Raw genomic sequence first — 21,140 nt, 5'->3', positions numbered from 1 at the left:
TTTAACTATGGTTTACATGCAAGCCAGGCTTTCTTCAGCAATGCATCAGATGAGTGGCAATGATCAAACTTTCAGCTCTGTGGCAGCTGCACCACAAAGAATTAGATTATCATGAAAGGTGGAACTACTGGTCAACTATACCCTTTCTCCAGGTATCACACTACATACTGATTCTAAAATAAATCAGGGCATGGTAAGAAACTTGGTCATTCTCATCCACTAATTGATAAATGACTTTCATACAGATGACCCTTGGTGTCCCTTCCAACTCTTCAATTATATGATTCAATTATGTAAGATATGATATAAAACATGCAATAAACAAGAAAACTGAGAAGAAGAAGAAGAAGAGAAGAGTTTGGATTTGATATCCCACTTTATCACTACCCTAAGGAGTCTCAAAGCGGCTAACATTCTTCTTTCCCTTCCTCCCCCACAACAAACACTCTGTGAGGTGAGTGGGGCTGAGAGACTTCAAAGAAGTGTGACTAGCCCAAGGTCACCCAGCAGCTGCATGTGGAGGAGCGGAGACGCGAACCCGGTTCCCCAGATAACGAGTCTACCGCTCTTAACCACTACACCACACTGGCTCTCCAGAATATGTTGTAACTAAAAACAACTTTAGTTTAGCATTGGCAGTGATCACCCATTAATTTCAATACATCTTGTATGCCTTTCTTTATAGGATATTTCTGGGCAAAATTCCAAGTACTGTTCAGAATTTTCTTGTTCTTTACCAAACAGGCCATGACTAAAAATGTGACACTTTTATTAAAGTGTCTATTCCTTGAGTCTATCCTACCTGTAACAGTACAGTGGATGTCCTTTTGAATTGTCAGCAGCTGAAAGCTGGGACATAGCACAAAAGGATTTAAAACTAACAACTTTAATATTGCTTGATCCTTGCTGTCACATGTAGGATTAGCCTTTACCCAATAAAGGTAGGTGGTATCCATCATGTAATGACCTTTTCTATTGTATTTGAACTTTGTAGAAATTGATAGCCATTGTTTCATTTATATTTGATGTGGTGCTTTTCAGTGAAATAAATGATTTTATTATTAGAGCATTATGTCAGAGGACACCAGAGTTGACCCAAAGAAGCTTTTAAAAAAGGTTGTACAACACTTATTACAATAATAAATATATGATAGGGGAAAGTGAATTGCACAGCTAATATGCATAACAACAAGCCACAGTGCAGATTCACCACGTCTCATGGAAAATATGCACATAATCTAGGAAATTGTGTATATTTCCTGGTCAAAATAATACTTCCCAATGCATTATTGTCCCAACTCTATTTATTATTTTAATCATCATGAACCTACACATTGTCGAAAGAAAACTCCTCACTGGAGCAGAAATCATACATTGAACAGATGGTAAGCTCTTCAATTTGAGTAGGCTGAAAGCAAAGAATAAGATTAAGCAATAAGATTAAGAATAAGATTAAGCAAAGAATAAGGTTACCATAACCTCTGTCATAGAGCTTCAATATGCTGATGACAACATAGTATGTGCACACTCATAAGATGACCTCCAAACCATCCTAACTATCTTCACAGAACCTTATGGAAAGCTTGGCCTATCGCTCAATATCCAAAAAACCAAAAACAACCCCTCTGCAGCATCACAAATCCAACTTAATGGTGTAACATTGGAAAATGTCAATCATTTTTCCTACCTAGGCATTTATCTTTCCACAAGGGCCAACACTGATGCTGAAATCCAGCATTGCCTGAATTCAGTGAGTGCAGCTTTCTCCAAGCAACTTAAGAATGGAAAGTGTAATGCTGGTGGACAACAAAAGAGGTTTAAAAATGCTCTCAAGGCAAATCTTTAAAAATGTAGTATAAACACTGACAACTGGGAAACACTGGCCTGTGAGCACTCCAATTGGAGAACAGCCTTTACCAAAGGTGTTGTGGACTTTGAAGAAGCATGAACTCAGGACGAAAGGAGCTAAGAGGAAGGCACGTTCGGCAAATCCTCACCGTGATCAACTCCCGCCCAGAAACCTATGTCTCCACTGTGGAAGGGCATGTGGATCCAGAATTGGCCTTCACAGTCAAGACCATATTCATGGAATTCAATCTTACTCAGCTATGAATGATCGCCAGAGAAGAAAGAAAGAAATACTCCCTACTGTCCTTGGGGAATGCACCCACCATCCAAGAAGTGCTGTCAAGTGGAGCTTATGTCTGACCTAGTAAAATTTCATCTATCTATGATCAATGAGAACTTCAGCTTCATAATAATTTAGATTCATGTTTAGAAAAAACAAAACAAAATAGTGAATGAAATTATGACTCCTTGCTTCAAAAGGAAGCACAAGCTTCACTGTGGTATATGCAAAAAGCAATGGCATATTTTGTGGAAGAGTATAGAAGGCAAAGTAATGGCTTAGAAGAATGAGGATGCTAAAGCTCTAAGTTTATCATCAAGAGTAGAAGAGAAGCAAATAAGCAATTGACTTATTTATTTATGAGATTTATCTACCGCCCTTCATCATAATTTTAGGGCAGTTCCCAGAGGATTGACTTCCAGTGTACATATTCTACCTATTAGCTAAAGTCAAAACCTGTTCTGCCATGGGTATAGCTAGGATTTATGTTGGGGGGGAGAGGATTTATGTTGGAGGGGCAGAACCTCAGTAAGTTAAGTATTTTTATTGATTTACTTGATGGGGGGCAGATGCCCCTGACACATGTCCCTTGGCTACACCCATGATATAGGATTGCAGTCTAAGCTGCTTCTAGTGGAAGTTGCTGGGTGTTGAGAACTTTTAGAAAACATGGATGTAAGAATACATGTCTTATATATGTGGTATATCAACTATGAGCAACTGGCACAGCTCTTGGAATGCCTCATGCTATGTTTTTGTGCTAGGGCAACAACTCTGTCTATTACTGTTCGAACTTATTAACACTGACAGCCTGTTAGTAGTTTTACAGAACCACAGAAATGATCTACCTAAGTAGAAGACTTGTAATTTACATCAGATGGATAAAATGGGCCTAAGAGGAGAGGCATATAGATGTTTATAGCACAGCAACAGGGAGGCCATATTGTAATGCACACTAGGGGATGAGATGCCACAGAATGAATAAAAAGATGGGGATGTGGTGGAGGAGAACCTGATGAGATGATGTAAGGTGGATCTGCTACTTCAGGGTAAAGAAGGGGGCCTTGAGGAGGAACTTAAAGCTGGAGAACTAACTGACTCATTGAACAAATAGGGAAAGACTTCAGGTATAGACAGCAGCATGGCAAGAGATTTCGAGAAGGGAGAAGGGGGCCTAAAGGGGACAATAAGAGGAATTTATGCAGGGGGGGGGGGCAAGAAGATAAAAACGGAAAGTTGTGAAAGTTAGAACTTGAAAATGAGGGGCAGGGAGTCAGCAGCAAGAGTAAGGCGAGTTAACCTTTTGTGGAGGATGGGGAGATGCTGCAAAAAGAAAGGACAGAGAGAGGACATAAGTGTAGTCAACACAACAGGTGGCAAGAACACAGTTCGCAAAGCTTAGCAGTATATAGAGGGGAAAGTGCAGATCTCATATATTGAAAGGGATTCCGGGCATTTTGAAGAAACCATCTGAAATATCTGTATTTCCATAGTGGAGGGGTCACCAACCCAGTGCCTGTGAGTGTCCCAAAAAACTTTCATTGAGGAATCCTCTGCTTTCATTAAAAAAGAAAGAAAGAAGGTTAGAGGGCAGATGCCTTCTAAGCAATTAGAAATGAGTGAATGTGGTGTGGACACTTTTGTACATTTTTCCTGGTACTGCTCCTTGTTGCTATAAGACAGTAAGTGTCTGTGTGTGTGTGTGTGTGTGTGTAGAACCAATATTGTGTTATCTCCACAATCAGGATCAGCAGGATATAGCTGACTTCCCATGGGTAAGCAAAAGGTTGTCAGACTGTCTCTGTAATGTTGTGATATGCTATGCGTTCTGAAAATTCAAAATGAGCCCAGTAGCCTAAAAAGGTTGGCAACCACTGCCTTAGTGAAGATACTTACATGGCAACAGTGAAGGGGGGAAATGAAATTTAAGAAGTATAAAGAGGAAAGCAAGGGAATTTAAATATAAATAAATACAACATATATAATTACTTTGTCAGAAGTACGTTTTGAATATATTCTTTTGAAGCATGCTTAGTTAGGAAAGTTTATCACAGTACACACATCTTTCTAATTAGATGGAATAAGCTAGATGATTAGAGCTGCACATTAGAAAGCATTAAAAGGTTCATGCAATTTCTTTTCGTATAATTAAAAAGGAATTTTCATAACCCATAAAAGAAGAATGTAATTGTACAATTTAACACAGAATTTAAATATTAAGATCAAACTAGCAGGGCAAGTAGCTTAATAGGATAAATGATATTAACAGCTAGTGTCAAAGCTTAACTTAAACAGAATGTCTTCATTATTCAAAGAGTTGAGCAAATGCAACTCTCAAAAGCTTTCCCCCCTATTGTTTTTCTTCAAAAACAAAGAAATATGCTGGAACATGCTGGGAGACTGAGAAAGCACGACTGCCTTTGTCCACTGGACCTCACTGTCATATTGTGGTGCAAGATCTTACAAGAAAAGAGCTTCCCACAGAACTTGCACACAGATCCTTTTAAGAACTGGTCGATTTTGCTCTTGGTGGAAGGATAGGAGTGCTGAAATATAACACTCATTTTCAGCTTTGACTTCTCAAAGTTCAGGAGAAGCAAGCATTCTATGTCACTTTCTACAGAGACCTAAAATGTGAACATAAAAGCAGAAGAGCCCTCTTGGACCTGGCGAACGGTCTCTCTCATCCAAGGTGACTGGGCAGGCAAAACATTTGGCACTGCTGAACCTTGTAACTTTGCTGGCAGATAGTTCTGTTGCAGAGGGTGTGTGTGGGTGTGGGTGTGGGTGTGTGGGTGTGACCAAAAGAAGAACAGACAGAGCTCAAAGATCAAATCAACCATAAGTGAAGGTGCTGGTGGTTGTCTGGCAATTAGGAGAGTTGCAAGTTTAGACAGCAAGAGCCCATTCATACCATCAGCACACAGTGTAATAATAGTGTGATGTTGTGAAAGGCTCCTTATTGCTTGAGCCTAGAACCTATCAATAGCATGTGATAACCTTGATACTTACCCACCTCTGAGTCAACTCATAAAATTAGCTAAGATAGTTAATTACTTGGAGCCTTTATATTGCGCACCTAAACTGGCATAAATCATCTCATGGCTGAAGAATAATAGTTCATAATAATACTTCAGGAATCTTACCATAAATAAGTCACGGGCACCAATATCAACAGCAAGCAGAAAGGCCTTTTCAAATCTTTGATGCCTACAGCACAAGGAGAAAACAAAAAGGACAAATTGAAGTTCATGGCTACAACAAGTGTAAAGTAATCTGACAGCTCAGCTTACCGTATTTTTTGCTCCATAGGGCGCACCTCGTTTTTAGAGGAGGAAACAAGACAAAAATATTTTTTCTGGTTTTCCTCCTCTAAAAGCCCTGTTGTTTTTTTAGCATCAGCTAAAAGTTTTGCAGCTTTTTTGCAAAGGGAAAAGCCCTGGTTTTTTGAGGATCAGCTAAAAGTTTTGCAGCTTTTTTGCAAAGGGAAAAGCCCTGGTTTTTTTGAGGATCAGCTAAAAGTTTTGCAGCTTTTTTTGCAAAGGGAAAAGCCCTGGTTTTTTGAGGATCAGCTAAAAGTTTTGCAGCTTTTTTTGCAAAGGGGGAAAAGCAAAGCTCCTTTTGCAAAGGGGGAAGAGCAAAGAGGAAAAGCCCCATTTTTATGGGGTTAAACTCACATTTCTGCAGCTTCTAAAGGAAAGGGAGCCTTTTCTACACTTTCCAGACGGATAATCTACTCAGCCAGTCACATGTTGCTGGGGAAACAAACAACCTCCCTCTGCAGCACATTCAACAATGGAGGGCGCGGCTGAAAGGGAGCCAGGACTCTTATCTCTCTCCCGATCTCTTGCTGATCAGCTGCTGAGCGGGGTCCTTTCAACACCCCCTTTTCTCTTTGCAAAATAAAAAGCATGATCCTCTTTTGGCCCCTGGGCAATTCAGCTCCAGGGACCACCACTCACTCCATAAGATGCACAGATATTTCCCCTTACTTCTTAGCAGGGAAAAAGTGTGTCTTATGGAGCGAAAAATACGGTAATTCTTCAAGCACCACCTCTCTGTGTAACCTCCTTAAGAATAGGCCTGATTTGGTAAGCATGTTTATTATACATTAAAAATTACATTTTAATAAATAAATAGTGAGGTCAAGATGTTGATGTTTAGCCCATTGAGCTCTTTGTGGCCCAGCCATTATTTCTTTCATATTCCATATCAACATCCATATCTACATGTTTGTTGGACTATGTTGCTAAACCCATTATTTGTTTTTCCTAGGTGGTTGTGATTGTGAAACAAGTCTGAATGCCCCTCTATAATTTACAAATACAATTCAAAGTACCTCAAACAATCATGAACCCATATGTCTCTTCGAAAAGAGAGATAAGGAATACTTCTTTTGGTAAAAGTGATAGCCAACAGATATATGACCTTCAAGATTAGAGCTCTCGTCTGTCTGATAGTGCACTGAGTAATAACACTGAAAAAGTATCACTTTCTGTCTGTATATTTTGTAGCTTTTGGCTGTTAACATTACAATTTATAGGTCGAGAGATTTTAAATATGAAGTAAACAGGACTCAATCAAGCAATACTTATTTATGAACACCATTGAAATCAATCAAGTTGCAAGTATATACATGGTCTCTTAAGTTATGTGGTGGGCAGAAGCAGAGCTTGTTCCAAGTTTTGGTGCCCCCCTGAACAATAAATTTTAGCCACCCCAGGCAAGAAACCTACCTGTTCTGTACTGAGTGTGTTTTGCTTGTTCACTTCTACAATCTTTAATCTAACTTCCCTGTCAATTTTTCAAATGCTGGGAGATCTAGAGATGGATGGTTTGAAATCATGCCCAAACATGAATTACTGGTATATGAGTGGCACACTCGCACTGAAATACAGGACACGTGGGAAAATTCTGTCTCTCCAGATGTTGCTGAGCTAGTATTCCCATCATTCCTGATGCATTCTGGGGCTGATGGGAGTTGCATTTCACCAACATCTGGAGCGCCAAAGGAATTATGTCCAACTATCAGGCACAGAGAGAACCAGAGCCGTCTCATTCATAGGGGCAGGTGGCGCGGTGCACCAGGGCGCCAGGCCCCCCAGGGGCGCCCCCGCGAGCCCGCCGGCATACCGGGCGCCCCCTCCCCAACCTGCCCCCGCCCCTATGGGGCGGGGGATGAGGGGCCTGGCACTGCAAGCCGGCCACCCTCCGGAGCCCCAGCTGGAGCGCTGGGAAGGGCGCGCAAAGCCCCGCGCTGCTCCAGCGCCACGTCCATCATCCCCCGAGGGGCGGCCAGCGCGGGAGTGAGGTGGGCGAGTGGGGGATGAGGGGCGTGGCGCTGCAAGCCGGCCACCCTCCGGAGCCCCAGCTGGAGTGCTGGGAAGGGCGCGCAAAGCTCCGCGCCGCTCCAGCGCCACGCCCCTCATCCCCCGCTCGCCCGCCTCCCTCCCGCGCTGGCCGCCCCTCGGGGGATGATGGACGTGGGGTTGGAGCAGCGCGGGGCTTTGCGCGCCCTTCCCAGCGCTCCAGCTGGGGCTCCGGAGGGTGGCCGGCTTGCAGCGCCACGCCCCTCATCCCCCGCTCGCCCACCTCACTCCCGCGCTGGCCGCCCCTCGGGGGATGATGGACGTGGCGCTGGAGCAGCGTGGGGCTTTGCGCGCCCTTCCCAGCGCTCCAGCTGGGGCGCCGGAGGGTGGCCGGCTTGCAGCGCCACGCCCCCATCCCCCGCTCGCCCACCCCCCCCTCCCGAGGGGCGGCCAGCGCGGGAGGGAGGTGGGCGGAGAGGCGGCCCACCGGGGGCGCCGAGGGATCGTCGCGCCAGGGCGCACGATCCCTTTGAGACGGCCCTGGAGAGAACCACCAGTGAATGATGAGAATAAGACTGGTGCTCAGTTCAGAGGGCTCCTCATAGATCTATGGGTGCCATAGATGCTAGAGCCAGCCATGATGCACAGGGACACTCAAGATATTAGGAATAAATATAGGGAAATGTGCATGCACAAAACTGCATACATGTGTTGGAGTACAAAATGTGCTTGGATCCTACCATTGTGCACATTCACTGGTCATCAAGGAGAACGTGCAGAAATAAACATCACAAACAGGCTTACAGTATCCAGGTGATACTGGAAGGTTTAGGATCTCATACACTGCCAATGAAGGAGCATTGGGTAATATGTACAATCACTTGTTTATACTGTAAATTTGTGCATATTCTCCAACCTGGCCTCTAAATGTGTACAATGGTCAGGGATTGTGCATATTCTGTATTCAACACACACTAACATTGCCATCAACAGTGGACTTTATTTACCATGCCATAACCTGGTGCTGCACAGCATTTAAGCATTTGAGTCAGGAAACCCCCCCATCCCACCCCAGGACAAATCTAACCTTTACCATGAACTCACTACATGGCCTTAAAGTAGCCATTCTCCCCGAAACCACTGTTCCTAATCTGCAATTTGGAGCTAAATACAGGTTGTAACTGTATCTGTTTTGTTCTTTCATTTGTTTGTTTTATAATAATAAAATGCTATAAAAATAATAACTCAGGTTGTAAGGATTACTGAGTGTATGCAGGGGTGGACTTTGGTAATATGATACCCTGAACAAGGACAACGTTTGGTGCCCCCCCAATATTTCTTATTTTCATGCCCTCCTACCTCTTGTCTGCCGTTCTGCGCATGGTCTCAAGTGGGCAACATCACAGCTGCAGCAAATCAATCGCCAGTCTGACCAGGGCCTAACTTTGAGTATGCACCTTATTTTTCGCTCCATAAGATGCACCTGAACATAAGACACACCTAGTTTTTAGAGGAGGAAAGGGGGGAAAGCCCTGGGTTTTTTTGAGGATCAGCTGAAAGTGGTGCAGCTTTTTTTGCAAAGGGAAAAGCCCTGTTTTTTTGAGGATCAGCTGAAAGTGGTGCAGCATCTTTTTCAAAGAGGAAAAGCCCCGTTTTTATGGGGTTCAACTTACACTTCTGCAGCTTCTAATCCTACAGCCATTTCTACAGTTTCCAGACAGATAATCTAATCAGCCAGTCACATGTCGCTGGGGAAACGAACAGCCTCCCTCTGCATTCAACAATGGAGGCCTGGGCAAGGGGGCAGGGCTGGAAAGGGAGCCTTATCTCTCTCCTGATCACTTGCTGAACAGCTGTTCAGCAGCTTCCTTTCAACACCCCCTCCTCTCTTTGTAAAAAAAAAGAGCACGATCTGCTTTTGGCTCCTAGGCAATTTGGCTCCAGGGACCATGCATTGCATCTTATGGAGCAAAAAATACGGTACCACTATAAATAATAGGTTTTATTATTATGTTTATTTTGTGGCCCCTTGTCTCGACAGCCTGTGCAGAGAACTACCCACACTGCCCTAAATCTGGAGCTGGTATGTAAAGTTCATTGAAAATTCAGTATATTCTGCTAGTCATCAAAATCGACAAAGAATGATCTATGAGCAAAAGCTAGAGTTTAGCATTGCCCACAAACCTGAGTTTATCAAACTGATGTTGGCACACCAAGAAAGGGACAAAGGGTCCACCTTAACAGTAAATTTAGATCTAAAAGTATTCACATCCACGTTCTCTTATACAGTACATATGCATATTCAGATAAATTAAATAGAGATTTAAATTGCTTGAGAAAATATTGATAATCTTGTGAAATCTCCTGTTATTGAGGTCACATTCCTCGTTTATAAATATTGTGGCATGGTTCTAAAGAGGACATGAAATGCTACAGGACACCCCCCAAGCTTTGAGGCTTGGGAAGGCTAAGGTAGGAAAAGAGATCAAAAAGCCTCTGCAGCTGTTGGTGGTGGTAGTTGTTGTAAGTAATAGTATTGGTAGTAGTAAGAATTCTAACTCGCCCTTCATCTAAGGTCCCAGGGCAGGTTATGATTTAAAAATACAATATAATAAAAACAGTTTAAACATGCTGAACATTTCAGAACCATGTCCTATGAAGAAGCAAAGATGTACAGAACAAAAACAATCTAATACTTATTGGGTGGTGGTGGGTCTTACTACCCTTCTTATATGTACGTGATTTTTTTGTGGGGAGGGAGAATATGCTGGCAGTAGAAAATATTTTTAGTTATTTATAACCAACAAGCAGTCTTAGACATGCTCATTGACCATGTAAGCGTATTCCTGGTGCTGAACTGATAAAAGGAGTACTGCTACACCCCCCCTCTCATTTTCAGTAAGAATGCACAATGTTTAGAAAATCATCTGTGCCACAATTTTAATTTATAAACCTTTCCTTGTAAATGAAGAAGTCTTAGAACCTGCTTCACCAAGAAGTCCAGTGAAGGATGATGTGTGATATGTAAATGAGCATTTAAAATCCTTCCAAAGGAAGACAATGAGAGTAATGAATGTTGGAAACAATTTGCATGTAATTGAATCCAACAGAAATTAAGTTTTAATTTGTTCAAATTCTGAAATGCATATGCAAATTTTTAAGTATTTGGAATATCGTTGGAGCATTTACTTAACATCAAACAATTGTATTTAAGCATAAGAACGGTTGATGAAAATAAGTTAAATCAACTACAGTTACCAAGCATTTGCTTTAGGGCTTACATGATGACTTTTAATTCAGTTATTTCATTTAATATTTCAATTTAATAGTTTACTCTTTCATTCATTTTCTAGGCAACCTGCCCATTTCTTAAGAACTAATTATTCATAAGAAACAATTTCCTCGTAAATTCTCCTATCAGCAATTTTTGGAACAGAAACAATAGTCTGGTTTTACAAAATGAAAAACAAAGCTACCTACACTGTGTAATATTTACTTTTAAACTCAAGATAACTAAAAAGGGAGAATGGTTCAGTAACAGGGAATATATATTATGATGGAATATCAATTCCATTTAGAAGAAATGCAAGAGATCAAAAAGTATTTGAAAATAGACTGCTTCCTCTGATAAAAGGAATGACCCCCCAAAAAAGACAACGAATTTGAAAAAGCATTTCAAGAGATTTAGAGCCCTATTTTTTAAAAAAATAAATAAATAAATAGTGGTGTATTTTGTAGTTAATTACAGTAAATTCCTATACAAATAGAGCAAAATCAGCTCCAAGTAGAATGTCACTACATATTTCACTGACTGAGCAATAGCAGATATTCTATTGAACATAATTCAATTCACTTTGCAGGGTTTAATATTTACCACAGACCAAGCCATGGTACTGTCATCAGATAGTACACAAAGATATACCCCCTAAATTTCAATTAAATTAACATTTGAATATTTCTGAAGTGTGCATAATCAGCTATAAGCACTTAAGGTACAGTCCACCCCCTCCTATACAACCGCTATATTACCAACAGTGAGCTCCATTGGTTCTGTTCAATTGACACAGGCTACTTGTGCCTACCAAGGGACCCAGGTGGCGCTGTGGGTAAACCACAGAGTCCAGGGCTTGCTGATCAGAAGGTCGGCGGTTCGAATCCCTGCCACGGGGTGAGCTCCCATTGCTCAGTCCCAGCTCCTGCCCACCTAGCAGTTCGAAAGCACATCAAAGTGCAAGTAGATAAATAGGGTCCGCTCCGGCGGGAAAGTAAACGGCGTTTCCGTAGTCCACCCCCTCCTATACAACCGCTATATTACCAACAGTGAGCTCCATTGGTTCTGTTCAATTGACACAGGCTACTTGTGCCTACCAAGGGACCCAGGTGGCGCTGTGGGTAAACCACAGAGTCCAGGGCTTGCTGATCAGAAGGTCGGCGGTTCGAATCCCTGCCACGGGGTGAGCTCCCATTGCTCAGTCCCAGCTCCTGCCCACCTAGCAGTTCGAAAGCACATCAAAGTGCAAGTAGATAAATAGGGTCCGCTCCGGCGGGAAAGTAAACGGCGTTTCCGTGCGCTGCTCTGGTTTGCCAGAAGCGGCTTAGTCATGCTGGCCACATGACCCGGAAGCTGTCTGAGGACAAACGCCAGCTCCCTCGGCCAGTAAAGCGAGATGAGTGCCGCAACCCCAGGGTTGGAAACGACTGGACCTGATGGTCAGGGGTCCCTTTACCTTTACTTGTGCCCAGAGGATGAGTGGTCTAGATATGTGAAATGGCCTGTGAAGTCTTCTTTCTGATCAAAAATTATTTCTCATACAAACTTTGTTTTAGAATGATTATTTATGTGGTGTGGAAACTAAATGTGAGCCCTTACACAAATAAAGAAAGATGAGCACCCACAATCTACTACTCAGTGCTCTGAAGATCTCACTGCCCTTTATGTGGTCAGGTGTATAGTCTATTATCCTCAATCTCATAGAATCACAGAATTGTAGTCCAACCCCCTGCAATACAGGAAATCTCAACTAAAGCATCCATAACAAATGGACACCCAACTTCTCCTTAAAAACCTCCAAGGAAGGAGAGGCCACAACCTCCCAAGGCAGTCCGTTCCACTGTCAAACAGCTCTTACTGTCACTGTCAAAAAGATCTTCTTGACGTTTCGTCAGAATCTCTTTTCTTGTACAGTGGTACCTCGGGTTACATACACTTCAGCTTACAGACTCCGCTAACCCAGAAATAATGCTTCAGGTTAAGAACTTTGCTTCAGGATAAGAACAGAAATTGTGCTCTGGCGGCGCAGCGGCAGCGGGAGGTACCATTAGCTAAAGTGATGCTTCAGGTTAAGAACAGTTTCAGGTTAAGAAAGGATCTCCGGAACAAATTAAGTACGTAACCAGAGGTACCACTGTACCTTGGTGTAATTGCTTTGGGTCCTGCCCTCCAGAAGAGGAGAAAACAAGCTTCCTCCATCTTCCCTGTGACAGGCTTGAGATATCTGAAGATGGCTATTGTATCTCCTCTCAGTCGCCTCTATACCTATCTGGACATAAGGACTGCCCAATATTAATTGAAGCCAGCATCTGTGGAATTTGTTGTTATTGCTATTATTGCCAGATAATGAAATATGTTTCTTTTCTATGTTATTTGCAAAGATTAAAGGAGTGTGTACTGGATTACCATCACACTGCTTTCTGAGATTCTAAAGACACAACACAAGGCTTTCAGTCTTGGTCTGAATTAGTGGTGTGTGTGCACACACCCTTTAGGGTGTAAAGCAACCACTACAATACAATGTATGTGTATGTCCCGCCTTTAGAACACTGGCAAACAGCGTGACAATGGCATAGTGCAAATAACTAAATGAACTGACGGGATTGTGAAAGCACACTGAAATAAAGTCTAAGAGTATCAGTACAATAGAAGTACTATACAACTAAAAGCAAGTGAGAAATGGTTACAGTATTTGAATGAAGTAGAAAAAGTGCAAAATGTGGAAGGCTTTGCCAATCATCCCAAGGTCCCTTGTGGTTTTTTGGCCAGAAAACTGCAAGCAGCAGCAGCAGCAGCAGCAGCAGCAGCAGCAGCAGCAGCAGCAGCAGCAGTTTTTCTTCTTGCTAAGCAATTGAGTAGAATACTGCCTGCTTGTCATCTTTGCATAAGTAAGACAGTCAAAGCGGCCGCATTCATTTTTCCTTTAACATAAGCAAGACATTCATGGGGTGGGGGGACATGCAATGTTTCAAAAGTGGGCAGGGAAGAAGGAGTCCTCTGTAGAGCCCCCCTCTTCTAGGATATAAGGCTTTGAAAGGAATTAAAGCTGGTTTATTGATGAAAAGATTTATTGTTGTTGCAACCTCCAAATTCTGTTTCTGCATTTCTCACATGAACTGACCAAGGAGCACACATGGTTTTGAACGAGTTCCTGTGACAGTCAGTATGGAATGAGCCATTAAAATGGTGTTCCTATGGATTAAGGAATTTTCTGTATGGCACCATGCACTTTACTATATATATTACAGTAGTATAGAGAAAAATGGATAAAAATCAGTGTGACTGGAGATGAATAGATTACAATGTGACAATAGTTGATGCTGGGAACAATTTAAAGGCAACTTCATAGGATGTCCATTTTACATGCACTAAATCACATATAATTGAGTAGCCTCAGTTTCCTTTTATGTTGTTGCAAGAAATGAATGCATTTCCTTTTCAGTTTGGCTCTTTTAATTTTGGCAAAGTCCTGAGACTCTTAATGAAAGAGACTGAAGAGGTACATAGAATTATTCAATTAAAATTATAATTCAAACAGTAAAGCTGTAGCTGCTTTCAAAATGTATCTCATACGTTCTTTTTATTAGAATCTTCTTTCCCTTTGAATTTCCCACACTCCTTATCATTTTTATTTTCCTCTAAGAGAAAATATTTTGTTGCCATAGCAATCTCTTGTAGGGATGTTGCTAAAATGGCTTCCCTTCAGGCTCGTAAATGCTGCAACTAACACCCCCCCCCCCCACTGCGCACAACAACTCCTCCCTACCTCTTAGGGTCCTCAACCTCTTACTGTTTAGGAACTCCTCAACAGTCTACCTTTATCTTAAAATACAGGCACACTCCAGCATTCTCTTCCAAAGTACTCTGGGCTGAAAACAGATGTTAATTAAAAATGCTGATAAGAACCAATGACACCTGTTGTTTCACACTTATTTTGTTCAACCCTGTCTGTTAAATCCCAGCTTTTATTACATTAATTCTCTTCAGCTTTTCTTCTGTTCCAGCTTTAGCCCTCTCACTCTGGTGATCATGTAAACTTAACAGTATGTCTTGAAAGCTACATTTATTGAGCAAACATATCAGCATGTCTACACACCAAAAGGCAGCACTAAAGCAGAGGGAACTAAGGTTAGGGATGAGGAACTGCTTCTACTAAAAATCCCTCGTGTTAAGTGTGATATCTCATCAATTTTTAAAATGTAGATCAACATTTGGTAGTAAAAATTAAGAACTCAATGCACTTTTTCATGGTTGCAGGACCAGCTTTTACTTAGACCTCTGGACAATATTGGTTGCAGATGCTTTCAAACTATTGAGCACATTACATCAAAAATTTCACTTGTTTACAGTGAACCAATACAAACAGCATCAGGGCCTGCTCCAGACAGACCCCCTCCTGCATGCCTTGACTGAAAGGTGGTATATAAATGCAATAAACAAACATAAACAAACAAACAAACAAACAAACATTGAAATAAATTCCATTTAACTGTGTGTCTTTTTCTCATACTTTTGCTAACTGATGCTTCAATATGTTATGTAATCCTTCCCCACACTTGTGCTGATGTCATGAAATCTCCCTAGCTTTGATCATTTTTTACATGGGTAGCTTATGGGTAACCTGAACTGGGAGGATGTTTCAAAAGACATGGGAGATAATAGGAGAAGCTGCCACCATTGCCAGGTTGAGCACATTCTAAGAAATGCTGTCTACATGGCACAAGGTCATCATTTCTTTGGCATACACATTAATCAAACTCAATCTCTGACTTTCCAGCATATCACTTGCTAAACTGCAAAAGCATACCCTTGGACTCCTGCCATGAAATGGGCAGCAGCTATTGCCTTCAGCTGCATGCCAATTTTTACCTTCTGTTTAGCTAGCAAAAGTCTGGCTCATCAGTTTACTACCAAGTTAGCACTACTTAGAGCATTTCTTATATCCATTTTGATTCCAGTGAGCCACCAAGACAGGATCATAGCCTTTGCTTTACTTTAATAATGGAACTTGATCATAAAAATGGATGCTTTGTGTCTCAGATGACAGCAGTCTTTTAAACTCTTGCCCCCTTTTTGTTGCCAAAGAGGTACGGAATGGTCTTGATCTCAAGTTATACAGACAAACGAGGAGAGGTACTTTAAGCCTGCCTTACAAAGTCCATTAACTACCGTACCTGTACCCCCTTCTTCCCTCACTGGTCTCCTGATTTCTCCAAGGAACCCCCCACTCTGCCCATTCCCTCCTTTTAGTGCTGCGGACAATCCCCCCCTTTCCTCTTCCTTGGTCATTCCCACTTCTCTCTGTCAGCTCCTCTTTGTACACTCTTATTCATTCAATCCCCTTTCTTTCTATGTTCTCTACAACTTTTTATAAGACTTTCCCCCTCGCCTTTCTTCCCACTGGTTCTTTCCTCCACCTTTTCTGCTTTTTACCATTCTATTTTGAGCCAAAGATTCACTTTAAGGACCACTACTCATATCCACCTGGAACCACCCATTTGCAAGATCCCTGCCCCAGAATATTCCTAATTGGATTTGAATCTTTTCTATCTGTTGCCACCTCCCTTTTCCCTTTTGTAAAAGAAGCCTCAACCCTCCCACTCCTTCTCCTTTACAAACTTCCTAGACAACCTATCAGTGCCCCAAACTCTCATTTTTCCTCCTTGGAAAATGGCTTTCAAGCACTTTCATACCACACAGAAACACCACCAATACATTTTCCTGGTGTTTGCAACCTCTGTCCAGTTACTGAATCCACCCTGTGTCAGTGGTGGAGGAAGGGGTGTGTGGTGGGTGCGGTCTGCCCTGGGTGTCATCCCTGGGGGGAGGTGACATCGTGCCCCCTGCCCCCTGGGATGCTTGCCATGGGCAGCACCCCCTCGGGACGCTTGATGTGGGCAGCACCCTCCTGGAATGCCCGCCACTCACCATGGGCGGCATGCCCCCTGGGCTGCTCATCGCTCGTGGCACCCCCCCGGGACGCTAGCCGCTAGCCACGGGCGGCGCCCCCCCGGCACACTCGCCTCTCACTACATGTCGGTGCCCCCGCAGGCAGCTAGCCCCACCCCCGCGGGCATAGCATGTGCGCCGCTCCAGGTGCCAGAGCAGCTAGCTCCGCCTTTGCTCTGTGTTCACCACTCTTCAGTTCAGCCTTATCTTTCGGTCAGAATTCTTTCCCCACTATCCCTCCCTTCCATACCTTTCCTATATGTTCCTATGTACTCTTTAGACCAGTTAACGTGAATGACTGGCTTTAACTCTATAAGTGCCTGTTGCTAGGGTTGCTTAAGAAAAACTGTTCCAATTAACATCTCTTCAAGATTAATATAGTAAAAGGGAAAATTTGAATATTTAAGTTTCTTACATTATTTCTCTCTGTTGTTCCTTCCCTCTGTTAACCCTTTATGGGAATGCTCGGTGGTCTCTATTAAAAGATCTTAGAGACATGCCAAGGCTGAATGCACATTTTGCACCTGCTTGCCTCTAAATGGTACATGTGGTACATTAACCATAAAATTAAGAAAGTGGCCTAATATAAGGGGTCAGATTTGAAAACTGATTTTAATGTTGGGGTTGAGACCTGAAACGTAGATAATATAATCATTAAATTTAAAGAGTGAGGAATAAAATTGACCAATTCTAGAAGTTCAGTGTGAAAAATTGTATTAGGCCACACATTGCTAATTTGCATTTTTAGTATGCATCAAACTCAGCTCCCCCTAACAGTTATATCTTTTAGTCCAAATTCAGAGCATATCCACAGAACCACTCACTTCTCTATAAAATTGAGGAAATATTCACTTTAAAAACGTGATTATGGCAAAACAAATGAAAACAGCGCCTTATCTACAATCAGTGGGTTTTTTCCCCTGTGGGTGCTCTGGGACACGTTTTTTCTAGAAGGAAAGCCATGTCTACGATGCATGTCTTGATAAGAAGGAAATTCTAGCTAAACAAACAAAACTGATAATAAATGCTTTTTTCCAGGGCAATCTTTTAAGAAAATGTGTTAACCACATTAAAAGGACAAGGTTACTGAAATGGGTAATTAATTTGAAGTTAATAAAAAAATTAAAGTAGCCATTCACCTGAGCAGATGGTGGAAGAATCTTCTTGCATATCTGCTGATCTGGTCCCTGTATTCCAACACAGTTGTCTCAGAGAGAGGCCTTGTTGGTGCATAGAAGGTTCCCAGGCTTGCCTCCAGCTGAGCTGTGGAGTTCAAACACAGCAGCCGTGAAACAAGCGAAACCCCTTCACCTGTAAGGAACTGCTCTTGTTTGTCAGGTTTTTCAAAGACAGACACAATGAATTTATTGCCAGGAAGGTGAAGTAAAAAATTTGACAGCTGGTACAAAAGTAAACCTATGTACATCAACGATGATTTGGAACAACAACAAAGCAGCTGTCAAAAGAACAGAGGCTATTCTCTAATTATTTCTATGTGGCAATAATGACTCATCAGCATGATAAAATATGAACAAAGTTCTTCCTTGTAAACATCAAGTCCCAGTTAACTTATTTGTCCTTCATACCAACATAGCTCTGGCTTTTCTAAAGCTTCTCGATTGTGCCACAGGTCAACAGGTGAAGAACTTTTCCTGTGACGGCCCCTGGGGAATGGAATTTACCTCAACGCATATTTCACCACCTCTACAAGGAGCATTGACAACAGCAGGACTGCTTTTCTGCCTTCAGAATTATTCAGGGTGACTTAACATAGCTACCAGAAGAATGCTATCTTAATGAGAGTATATAATTGCTACATTCCAAAGTACTTCCTTCCCAATCAGCAGCAATTTCGCCTTTTGTAGCATTTTTAAAAAGTATTGAGTGTTTCTCTTGTCCAGAAATATTTCAAGTTTTTACACCACAACCGTTCCCTTTTATACCACAAAGTTCTGTTTGCACACAGCTGCCGGCCATGGAAGAAATAACTGCTCTGTGGGAGGCACCCATAGTAAGGTGCTTACAAAGACTTAAAAACACATTTCTTTGCTCAGGCTCACTGGTCCATTTGTGTCTAATCCCTGACAATGCTCACTGACCGTACCTGGTTTAATTTTATGTATATATTAATACTTATTTGATATGTTTGAAAGTTTTTAACATTTAAGGATTGAAATTTTATTCTGTAAAATACTTCAGGATCCTTGGATGGGAAGTGGACTATAACTAATTTCAAGAAATAAAACCAACCTATTATGCTGGTCATTGACAGTAACAATGAAGATCTTATTTGAATAAATAAAACTGAGAGCACACTATTTATTTAGTTATTTATTGACCATATTTTTGGGTATAACATAAAAAGAAAGCTTATAGTACACTAATAAAATATGTCAAAAAATTAATCAATCAATAAAAAAATAAAAAAGTGTGGCATGAAAACTACAACATTAATAAAAGCAGGGGCTTTCACCCCATCTAGAGGAAGGTGGAAGTTCCTACAGTATACTCAGGGCTATCCTGCAAGTAGTTTAAATAACTAGGCAAAAATATAAAAGGTAAAGGTAAAGGACTCCGACAGTTAAGTCCAGTTGCGAACGACTCCAGGGTTGTGGCGCTCATCTCACTTTACTGGCCGAGGGAGCCGACATTTGTCCGCAGACAGTTAAATAGGTTAAATAAGGAATATAATTTGTTGGGATTAATGACAGGCCATAAACCAGGCATAGGCAAACTCCGGCCCTCCAGATGTTTGGGACTACAATTCCCATCCCATCATCCCTAGCTAACAGGACCAGAGGTCAGGGATGATGGGAATTGTAGTCCCAAACATCTGGAGGGCCGAGTTTGCCTATGCCTGCCATAAACACTTGATTATAAACACTTGCATACATGATGCCATTTGGGGATCCTTCCTTCTACACTAGACTTTCCTTCAGTAACGACACTATTTGCTCATTCACTTAAGCCTGAGATCATTATTTCCAAAATACAGCATTCTTACAATTTCCTCATTGTCACATTTTATGGGGTTGGTGGGGCAGTGATATTTAGAGCTTTTGTCGCTGGGAATAACAGCACAAAGCTTTCAGAAGTGAACTGATAAATAGGTCTATTGTCTCACCAGGTACGAAGTGGTGGTTGGCTAGGTATGCAACCCTGCCTTTCTACCTGCCTGCCCATCAGTCATTTGTTTTACTGCCCTTCCCTTGCTCTGCAGTGAAACTGTCAACTGGTGTTGGCAAAGTCCTGTCAGTTTTACCAATGTCGGTTTGTTTGCTTTTTAAATTAACACGTTGCTAAGTGCACCAGTGCTGGTGTGCTCAGATATCGTTTCCGAGCACAATTCAAAGTGTTGGTGCTGACCTTTAAAGCCCTAAACGGCCTCGGTCCAGTATACCTGAAGGAGCATCTCCACTCCCATCGTTCAGCCCGGACACTGAGATCCAGCACCGAGGGCCTTCTGGCGGTTCCCTCATTGCGAGAGGTGAGGTTACAGGGAACCAGACAGAGGGCCTTTTCGGTAGTGGTGCCCACCCTGTGGAACACCCTTCCATCAGATGTCAAGCAAATAAGCACAGACAACAGCCGCTGTCACCATTCTGCCCAGATAATGGGAAGAGGGGTGAAAGGCCACTGCCAGTAGCAGTCTTCAAACAGCTGTGGCATCATGCATTTCCTGGATAGCTTCCTCCAGACTGAGGTGAAGTGAAGGGAGTGGGAAGATTCCAGATATTAGTGAAATTGGCATGGCCTTTTATTATCTGTGGCTGTTTAGAAGTAGATTGGGCATTTTAAATTTATTTCCTTCCCCTGTTTTTAATGTACAGGTTTGTTTGTTTTTTGTTTGGTTGGTTGTAAGTAACTTTGGGTTGCCTTAGGCAAGATAAAGTGACTAACAGATTTATTAAATGATGATGATGATGATGATGATAATGTCTTTCCTCCCTCTGCAATGTCAAATTTCACCAAGGAGCTCTCCGCTGACATTTGAAAACAATCACTTTCCTGGTCCTTCCAAACTGTTTCCTATATAGAACTTTTCTTCCCCTAAATGGGCATAGAACAAAGAGGAGGAATTGGTAAAGGGGCCATCAAAGGGGGTTTACCATATTTATAATATTGATGACAAAAAGCATTTAAACACCAGATGCGCAAACAGCTGACAAATAATGTGCAATTGCCCAGAAACAGGTTGTTATTGTTTATTTATTATTTACTGAATTTATATAGCGTCCTATACCCACAGGTCTCAGGGCAGTTATAGGGGGAGTTGCTGTGGTCTACAGAGATTCTCTCCAGGCCCTCTGTCCAATTGGGGGGAATCTAGAGTGTGCATTTCAGGCATTGGGCAACTGGGGCAAAATAGGGATTCTGCTGGTTTACCGCCTGCCTTGCTGCCCAGCAGTGTCCCTGCCTGAGCTGACAGAGCTGGTCTCGGAGGTGGTGTTGTGGACTCCCAGACTGTTGGTTCTGGGAGACT

At 42.2% G+C, this 21,140-nt stretch overlaps 1 protein-coding gene across 6 annotated transcripts in view; it reads right to left on the bottom strand.

The window, feature by feature from the left end:
• The window catches only part of WDPCP (WD repeat containing planar cell polarity effector), a 129,307-nt gene that overhangs the window by 63,758 nt on the left and 44,409 nt on the right, over positions 1–21,140 (bottom strand). For all 6 annotated transcript variants that reach the window (XR_004426355.1, XM_033145612.1, XM_033145610.1 and 3 more), the window contains 2 exons: positions 17,797–17,920; positions 5,275–5,338 (listed from right to left, as the gene is read on the bottom strand). Coding sequence is in view for 5 of the 6 variants with exons in the window: in XM_033145612.1 (XP_033001503.1) it covers positions 5,275–5,338; positions 17,797–17,920 (188 nt within the window). In the remaining variant the exon portion in view is untranslated. The remainder of the gene's footprint in view (positions 1–5,274; positions 5,339–17,796; positions 17,921–21,140) is intronic.

The sequence above is a fragment of the Lacerta agilis genome, chromosome 3 (genome assembly GCF_009819535.1).
Source record: "Lacerta agilis isolate rLacAgi1 chromosome 3, rLacAgi1.pri, whole genome shotgun sequence".
NCBI lineage: Eukaryota > Metazoa > Chordata > Lepidosauria > Squamata > Lacertidae > Lacerta > Lacerta agilis.
Note: the sequence above shows the minus strand (reverse complement) of the source record. Positions and strands in the feature narration are given on the sequence as shown.